Here is a 9,789-nt window from a genome sequence, read left to right as displayed (position 1 = left end):
AAATTTCAGTGGTATCCGAAATGAAAGACTTCCAAAATAGTGCTGTCATCGCGTGGTACCTAATCCTAATATGATATGTTTTTGTCTGAAATGGTGTGAGAACTACAGTCTGATGAAATCAGAATTGTTCCTGTTATTCTGATCCAGACACCTGTGCTGATCAAGTCATAGAATCACAGAGTGTTCTGTGAGTGGATTTTATGGAGATGGGTTTGGATTTGGTTATAATTGTTTTACACTTCTTGCATGCTTCTGCATAGGCCGAGTATGAGGGTTTGTTTTTCACGCAAGCCACCTTCGATATGTTGAGTTTTTTTCCTTCAGCTGCTGCTTTCGTACACATTCATTTGAATCAGGACTGATCCAGACACCTGTGCTGATCAAGTCACAGAATCATCCACAGAGGATGCATAAAGGCATTCAATCCTCATTCCATCCAAAGTTTCCTTCCACTTTTTAAGTCCTGATTCAAATGAATGTGTACGAAAACAGCAGCTGAAGGGGAAAATCTCAGCTTATCGAAGGTGGCTTGAGTGAAAAACAAAGCCTCATACTCGGCCTATGCAGAAGTACACAAGAAGTGTAAAACAATTATCACCAGATCCGAACCCATCTTCATAAAATCCGCTCACAGAACACTCGTCTCTTGTCCAAACGGTAGCTGTGCCTTCTGATCTATCAGAAAAGCCGTCGGATGCAACTTATTCTCGGATGCATTCCAATCTTTAAGACATCCAGATTAAACACTTGATCTTTTCGCATCGTTATTTTCCTCTATCTCCTGCATAGTTGATGTAGGGGCAAATTTCCTCCTTACATACCAGCGACTGAGAGTCATGTGCTTCCTGCGGTCTTTTGACAGAAAGACATAAGAAGAATATTAAACTATTTGAACAATATAAAACCTTCTACTCCCATTTCTCATGGCATTCTCCTATTGCTCAGTTGGCATCTATCCCATTTCAGGGAAACTAACACATATCCAGCTCATTCCAAAAAAGGGTGAGAAAAGCCTATCGTCCAACTACTAACCAATTACCATCATCTGAAACCTCTTTAAAATAATGGAGAAAGTTATCAACGGTTAAGTTTTTCCCTATCTAGAAGCTCACTAGTTAATCAGAAACCACCAGTATGGATTTTGCCAATCCTGTTGCACTCGATATTTCCAAGGCTTTCGATCTTGGGCATTTGTAAATAGTTTACGGCAGTTGGAAACAAGGAGAGATATTTTTTATCTCTTTCTTTAACGATAAATATTTAGTCGAAATATTTATGCCTGTCTTTCCTGTCTGTGCTCTTTCCCTAATATTCCTGTAATCATTATCCCCAGAATTCTCGGAGCTGTGGGTTTAGGTCGAGGAATCTTAATAGGAAATAGGAAAGAAGTATTGTTTGTTCGACTTCTCGGTATTTGCACAGAGGGCTCCGTATTTTTCCCCCTATATTGATGAATCATATTTTTACATTCATCAATATCCCCTCCCTCAAAATTATGCTATGTTTGTATTAAATTTTCACATTTCCCCCAACCTATATGCTAAGACTTGTTGCATGGTTGGATTTCTTTTTTAACAATATGGCGTCAGCCACTAGTAATAGAAGTTTAGCTCGCCGACATAAATGGTCCTTTTCGTTTGCTCAGAGGTACGTTTAAATCATTATTAAACAGTTTCATTCAATTAGTAATGTCTCCTTCACAGTTAAGTTGATTTAGGAACAATAATATTCTGTTTATTCCAATCAGATATCTGAAATAGCAGTTTGGCACAGGTAGAGATTTCTTTATAAATCCTGTAACAGCTGATGATGACGAAGAATTGCTGCTTTGAGAGCGGCATTAACCTGTGCAGCTATGAACAGATGGTTTGAAACATCACTGTTAAAATGTATGACTAGAAACATTGTGACAGCGGATTACTTTGCTGGCTTGGTAGTAGACAGAATATTCTTCTCTGAGATCTTTTTGAGAATGAACCTGGGATGCCTAACATGATTCCAAGGTCAAGAGTTACTCTACTCATAATGCTTCCCCCTTGGTTTTATTCATTTTTGTTGTGCTGTTCCACCTTACGGGTGAAGTGAAAGGTTATAAAGAATTAGATGATCAACTTATAACAGAGAATGCAGATGACATCAGGGATTTCACCAAAGATTTATTTTCCTGTGGATAGCATCTTTCCTGTAAACCTTGGTGTATAGAGTGTTGAATCTTCTTCTTCTTTTCCACTCATGGCGGGTTGAGTTCCTCAAAGATGAATTTTTGCAATTTCTTTTGGTCTGCTGTCTTTTTATGAAGTTCTATTATGGAGTTTAAGTGGGTGCTTTCTTCAATGTTGTTAAACCATTTATTTCTTGGTCCTCCTGTGCCGGGCTTTCCTTCAATTCTACCATTTAATAATATGTTTGGTAGTCTTTCTGGGTTCATTCTTGAAACATGTCCAAACCAGCTTAGTTGGCTCTTTTTTAGCTGTAATTATTGTTTCTTTAAAGTTAAGTTCTTCTCTGACTTTTTCATTTGTTTTTCTTTCTGTCCAGTTTGTTCTATTGATTTTTCTTAGGCATTTCATTTCGAAAGCATTGAGTTTATCAGTTTCTTTTTTTCTTACGATCCAGCATTCTGAGCCATAGAGTACTGTGGGAATTATCATTGTTTTATATATCTTTGAGTTCTTTGCTTAATCTTTTATTGTTTCATATTTTTTGCAGTCTGCCCATTATTATCCATCCATTATTGATTCTGTGTTTGATGGTTTTGAAATAGTCTAGATCTTCAGTGATCATTGATCCTAGGTAATTGAACTGCTTTTTGTTGTTATGTTCCATCGAGTCATTTTCGACTCCTGGTGACTCCATGAACATACACTCTTCATTCAGAATTTGTCCCTGGCCATATCTTTCAGAATTTCCAAGCGCATTCCAGTTGATTCTTTAACTCCATCCACCCATCTAATTCCTGGTCTTCCTCTTTTCATGCTTTCATTAACTTAGCAAGCATCATCATCTTCTCCAAACTGTCATTTGCTTGCATAATATGTCTGAAGTATGACAATTTTTGCTTGATGATCATAACTTTGAGGGAGCAATCTGGCTTTATTCTGTCTATCACTGATTTATTGGTTTGCTTTGCAGTCCATGGTATTCATAGTAAGCATCTCCAAACCCATAATTCAAATGCATCTATCTTCCTTCTTTCACTCTTTCTCAGGGTCCAGCTTTCACATCCATACAGTACCACAGGGAATACCATTGCTTTCACGATTCTGATTTTGTTGTGAGGCTAATATCTTTATCTTTAAAGCTCTTGCTTAAATTTATCATTGCTTTCTTTCTGAGTAATAATCTTCTAACTTCTTCAGTACAATAACCATCTTGATCAATTCGGGATCCTAGGAGCACAAAATTGTTAACTGCTTCCATTTTCTCCCCATCTACTTCAAAATCATTAAGTTCACATGTTGCCATAACTTTTGTCTTTTTGAGGTTAAAATTGAACTACTTTACTTGTTTTATATTATTGTTTCCTATTTTCATTTGGGTTGTTTCCCTTTTTCTTCCTATTACCATTAGTTTTGTTTTGCTAAAATTAATTTTTATTATCATATTTGTCACTTGTTTGATGCAGCTTGGTCAGGATATTTTCTAATTTTTCTTGGCTGTCTTTAGTGCTAACTATATCATCAGCTTACTTTAAATGTGTTATATTTCTTCCATTTACAGTTATGCCCACATCTGTAGTCCTTCATCAACCTTTACCTGTACTTCTTTTAGGTACAGGTTGAATAAATATGGTGACAATGGACAGCCTTGCTTAACTCCTTTTTAATTGCTATTTGATCTGTTTCTATGTTTTTGTAATTCACTATTGCTTGTGTTTCTGAATAGCAATTCTTGATACAATTTAATTGGTATTTGTTGAACCCTCTGTTTTCTAGAATTTTAATTAGTTTGCTTCTGTTTATCAAGTCAAAAGCATGTTTGAAGTAGATAAAACAGCAGTAGAGTGTTTTTATTTTTATCTCTCATAAGATCTGCTAATCTGTTTAACGTGAAAATTGCATCTATTGTGCCTATGCTATTTCTAAAACCCATTTGCTCTTCTTCCATCTGTTCTTCAAAGGAATGTTTAACTCTATTTTGAAGAATCCTGATGAATATTTTATAGCAATGGATTATGGTGATAAGTCTATAGTGCAGGATCTGACATCCCCTTTTTTTGTGGATGGGTACGATAGTGTTGAATAGGGCAAATGATTTTACGAGGATGGGTATAACTGAAGTAGTAAGACCGGAAAAAATAAATTTCTAGTATGATTGGAGACAGTAGCACACTCAGGATTTAATCTTGGGAGAAGAGGCCTTTACCTGTTCCATATTTATTTAGGACGGCTAAATCTGGAAGATCATGCTCTGACTGTATTTAAGCTAAGGTACTAGTTGAAGTTCACGTGATTATAGTGTCTAAAGAAATGAGTAGACGATTTGAGAATACACACTACACATTGCATACGACCTATGACTGAGCATCTGCAGTGATTGCTAAGTTATAAGTAGTATAGAATTAGAAGACATGACACAACATAAATAAAAGAAATGAATTTTAATTAGGAAAAATTTTCATGTGTTTCTTTTTTTTTCCTTTTTCTTTGGCAGCCCCGCCCCCTCTGGGTGTGCCACTAATGAGAAATCACTGGCTTCAAAGTGGAAACAAAGTACTTATAAGCACTTTGAAATTTGTATGCATTTTTAATAATTTGTTGCAATTATTGGAAAATTAGTAAATAAAAGTTTGCCAAGTGTTTAGTTTATTTTCTATCCCATCAACAGGCTGTGGATCCAACAGGCCTGAAGTGACTTGAAAAAGTTCCATGTTTGATCGTAGAGCAGGTTTTCTGGATTATATAAGAAGGAAATAAAAATATTTAAAAAACTAAAATGAAATTAATAAAAACAAAATTTTTAGCCCCCTCACTGTACTAATCTAATGTAGGTTTACAACCTTTCATGTGTGTATGGGAATCATGAAAAAATAAAATGAAATAATAATAGAAAAACTTTGGCTGTTTTTTTATTAATTTTACAAATTAGAAAAACTTTTTTTCCTAATTAGCAATTATTTGATTTTAATCAGTCAAGAATATTTAGTGTCAAGCTTTTTGTGTTTATGTGATTCCCAGTCACAAAAGGTTATAAGTCTATAGTACATTAGTACTGTGAGTAGGCTATGGATTTTTTATTCTGTTTTTATTAATTTTATATATTTTTTGTAGTTTTTTATTTAATTTTTCATAGTTCCAGAAACACTGCTCTAGAGACCAAACATGAAACTTTTTCAAGCTACTTCAGGTCTCCAATAAGCAGGGCAGTGGTCTCATACTGGGGGATGAAATTCATCTGCTGTCTAAACACAATCACTGACATCCATGTCCATAGTGGGATTTGAACCTGCAACCTGTTGGTTAGAGAGTGGATACGCTAACCACTCAGCCAAGGCTTGGTTATGTTGGGCAGACTTCTAACTGTAACCTGTTCAGGAATCCACCTTTTTTTCATTTTACTTCTAAAATCCTTGACCACTGTTATTGACATATTTACTTATCACAGCACCTTTAAAAGTATCATCACCTGAAAGTCTGTTTTTCAAAGTCAGCCATGTCATCATCATCATGCTTGTCAAGGATTTAGGCCTAGAGTGGCCTTAGAAGTCATTGTTGAATCTCTTAAGAGGACGTCTTTTTTTTTTTTTTTTTCCATGTCAGCCATATTACATCTTAAAATCATTCATGTCAATGCGCACGTGCACACACACACACTATCCTCTCATGTGATACATTTCTTGCATTTGCCATTCTCCTGGAAAAACTATCCCTTAGGAAATATACAGAATGTTGTTTATCTTCCCTTCCCCTCAAAAGTGACATCAGATATTTAATCACCCCATCCAATTATATAGTCATTCAAGCATTTTTTTTTCATTATGGGATCTATAAACAAAAAATTCAAAGAAAAGCATTAATGCTCTAACTTTTGGTTCATTTTGTATTTCAAGAATGGGTCAGGCAGTATTTTTACTTAGACTAGATTTTAATGTGTCAGTTTTAAATTATTAAGAATTTATCGTTCATTTATATTCTTTCTTTTAGGGCCAAAACAGATAGACAAATAGAGCTTCCTGCACCACCAGGTTATAGTTCCTCACTTGGTCAAGTTCATGCAGAAGCCAGTAGAGAGACAGATGCAAATTTAATTGTTAAGGTATTTTATTCATTTTTTAATGTGATGAAGGTAACATTTTATGGTGTTTGTTTTCATTTCCTGTAATTTCATATATTTCTACTGAGAATTGCTCACAGCCAGCAATAAAGAAAGGCTTTTCTGCTTGATCCTTTTACAAACAAATGCATTTCTCATTGAGTTTATCAGTGATTCATCATTGCCTCATAGAATTCACTCTTATAGTTTCATAAAGTTAATTCGTGGTTTCATATTTGCTTCAGATGTATTATTAAACTGCTGGCAAATCTTCATATGCTTTATAATTTGGTTTGCAGTTTTATTTCTTGGTTCATTATTTAGATATATGCCCAGGAAATATTTTCAACATTCGTTTGAATTTGATTTCTTCATTTCCTTATTCATCATTTTGCTCTAATGCTTTTTATTTTGTAGCATCAGGTTAATAATGTATGTTTATAAGCTTAACTGCTGGTTGAATTTATTATGTGCAAGGGAGGTCTGGAAAGCTCTGATAAACCTAGGACAAAAATGATGAATGATATCGTTTTTGTTCTAGGTGTTTATCAGAATTTTCCAGACCCCCCCCCCCAGATTTAATGGAAAAATTACTGAGGAATGAAATGAAATGTTACTTTAAATGCTTCCAGTTTATGTGTCTGTCATAGAGACAGATCAGGGGTGCAGTATAAGATGGTAGCACGTGTGTGTGTGTGTGTGTGTGCACATGCACACACATGAAGTGGAAATGGTTAAGCGTAAACCTAAACTCATAGAAAGATTCTCTTTCTTTCTCTCTCTCTGTGTAGTCTTGAATGTTGACAGAAGCCTTAAAATATAGCCTCCATATCTTAGTGAGCTTTACCTGTTCCATATTTATTTAGGATGGCTAAATCTAGAAGGTCATGATCTGGCTGTATTTAAGCTAAGGTACTAGTTGAAGTTCATGTGATTATAGTGTCTAAAGAAATAAACACAGGTTTAATGGTCACACTTTGTCTCTGTCAAAAAGACATCATTTGGAATACAGCATAAGAATTGTTAGATAGTGGGCAAGAAGTCAAAGAATGACTATTCCCCAAATCTTGGGAAGTGTCACACAGCCATGATTTGGTTGTTTTTTTAACATGTTCAAGTTGGGACAGTCACATGTTTATCTTCCTGGCGGGACTTTTCATTACCTTTTGCATGCTGCTTTTCATGTGCTGATCTGACTCAAAGTTTTTACATGTTAGTTGCAACCCTTTCAGTAGAATTTTAGTGTGCTGTTTGTATGGATTGGTGATTTGAGAGAAGAAAATCTGTCAGTGTTTCTTAAAGAGTTAGAGGTTGTATGTGTCCAGAAAAGTGGTTATGGGGAAGACTTCATGTAGCAGCAATGTAGAAACGGAGCATCTTGAGAAAGTTATTGTAGGGAGTCAGTGAGGGAAAGGTCATCTATTAGTGAATATCTCTCTTCTGGATACAATCTAGCATTCTGAGAGAGAAAGATTTTAGGGCCACCCTTGGGGGTGAGAACAGTCTTCTAAGTTTGGGTGGATTTGAGATTTATAGTGTTAGAAGTTGAGCAGAGAAGAGAAGCAATGTTTAGAACCAAAAGAGAGAGAGAGAAAGCCAAGATTTTTTTTGAAGGGTGAAGTAGCTATGGACAATATGCTTGTACCAGGATAAACTAGATGTGAAAGTCAACCCTAGAAGAGAAAAGAGATCTTGTTTTGGTGAGAAGAGTGTTATCAGCAGTGAGGAAAAATGAGACAATAGTCTTTCTTCCAGCAAATGAGGCAGGTTTTGTTTTGTTTTTTTTTTTTCACTAAAATTTACTGAGTCATTTATATCCCATCCTTCAAAATAAATAGATCAGCATTGGCCAAAGATCTTGAAGCATCTAAGTACTATAAGGTTTTGTGAATGACAATAAGGAATGGAGCGTGCTGCCATCAGCAAAGCTGAGAATAAGATCGAACATTTGTGAGAGAAGCTCATTGATGTATAGGAGAAAGAATGCAAGTGAAATCACAGAGCCTTAGGATACTCTGGCATTGATGGAAAAATCAGATGAGATTGAACAGCCAGGAAGAAAGTTGGTAATCTTCTTGCAAGGGGATAGGACAGAGACCATAAGATAGTAGCTTGGAAAGAAGGGTGATTCCAGGTTCGATCATATGCTTTGAAAATATCAAGAACAGCCACATACAATTCCATATCTTTCCATCCTGTGTCCAAATGGGTAAAGTTAGTGAGGAGGTGGATGTGGAATCCATGTTGGTGAATAATGATGCTGGTTGTTGATTTTTTCCACCAATTTTGAAAGTATTAAGGTGAGGGCAATGGGATGATACTTTAGTTGACTTTTATGTCTGTTTTTTTGGAACATGGAAGTAAACTTTATCTAACATAGAGATGAGTAGGATGTAAAGATGATAAGGATAGGTGTTAGTTCTGGAACACAAGTTTTTAGCATAACTGGAGGGATACCATCTAGGCCAGAGGATGTTTGTATTTGAGGTTACTGAGTATTTTTCTGATGTCCTTCAGACAAATGTTCAGAGGAGGCATACATACTGTGGGTGGTTTGTGGAATAGTAGGTAGAGAGATGCTTTTAACTTGGAAAAGTTGTTATATGATTGTAATTTATTTTATGTTATCATATGATCATTATAAATAAATATTTAGCTGATATCAATCTCACTCTTTGATATTTAAATGTTCCAGAAACAAAATGTAACTTTTGTTTATTTTATAGAAATCTTGGGATATAGCACTAGCCCCATTGAAGCAGGTTCCAATGAATTTATTTATAATGTATATGGCTGGAAACTCAATTTCTATTTTTCCCATCATGATGGTGGGTATGTTATTTCTTCGGCCTGTGAAAGCACTGTTAACCATTCAGTCTAGTAAGTATAAAAATAAAAGTTGCTTTTTTTTCCTCTCTTTTCTTGAAGAAATATAGTAAATCATTGATTTATACATGACTGTCATATATCCTTCTTGCATTTTATTCTCAGGCTACCTGCAAATGTAGGACTAGTATGCATACTTTTTTTTTTCTTAACATGACTTTCTTTTTTTTTTATATCACCCAAAAAAGGTCAGAAACCTATAGTACATTAGCACTGTGGATTGAGGACATTACTAATGTACTGCAGATTGTTTTTCTATTTTTTATTAATTTTTACAATTTTTTAATTTGTTTTTTATCTAATCCAGAAATCCTACTCTACATACCAAATATATAACTTTTTCAAGACAATTCAAGCATCCAATAAGCAGGGAATTAGTCTTGCATCTGGCTGTGAAATTCATCCACTGCTTGAAGACAATCGCAGATATTCATCCCCATAGTGGGATTTGAACCTGCAATTGGAAAATGGATATATTAACCACTCAGCCAACCAGGCTGTAGCCTGGTACCAGTTCTCAGAAAACATAAAATTCCAAATACATCATGTGAGCTGTCATTAGAGAAAATAAAGCTGTAAATGATAAAAAATAAAATTAAACAATAGCTGTGTAACAGTTGTTTATTCAAATCTAATAAAGTGCATACATAC

At 35.0% G+C, this 9,789-nt stretch overlaps 1 protein-coding gene across 1 annotated transcript in view; it reads left to right on the top strand.

Annotated features, from left to right (window-relative positions):
• Positions 1–1,368: 1,368 nt before the first annotated feature.
• The window catches only part of EMC4 (ER membrane protein complex subunit 4), a 36,224-nt gene continuing 27,803 nt past the window's right edge, over positions 1,369–9,789 (top strand). Inside the window, exons 1-3 of the mRNA XM_090392156.1 lie at positions 1,369–1,647; positions 6,144–6,255; positions 8,979–9,132. Of these exons, the coding sequence (XP_090248282.1) occupies positions 1,538–1,647; positions 6,144–6,255; positions 8,979–9,132 (376 nt within the window). The 5' untranslated portion in view covers positions 1,369–1,537. The remainder of the gene's footprint in view (positions 1,648–6,143; positions 6,256–8,978; positions 9,133–9,789) is intronic.

Source organism: Typopeltis vanoorti, chromosome 1, assembly GCF_054136105.1.
Source record: "Typopeltis vanoorti isolate ZY-2024b chromosome 1, IOZ_Tvanoo_1.0, whole genome shotgun sequence".
NCBI lineage: Eukaryota > Metazoa > Arthropoda > Arachnida > Uropygi > Thelyphonidae > Typopeltis > Typopeltis vanoorti.
The sequence above is the reverse complement of the archived record's forward strand: the minus strand, read 5'-3'. Positions and strand labels throughout refer to the sequence as shown.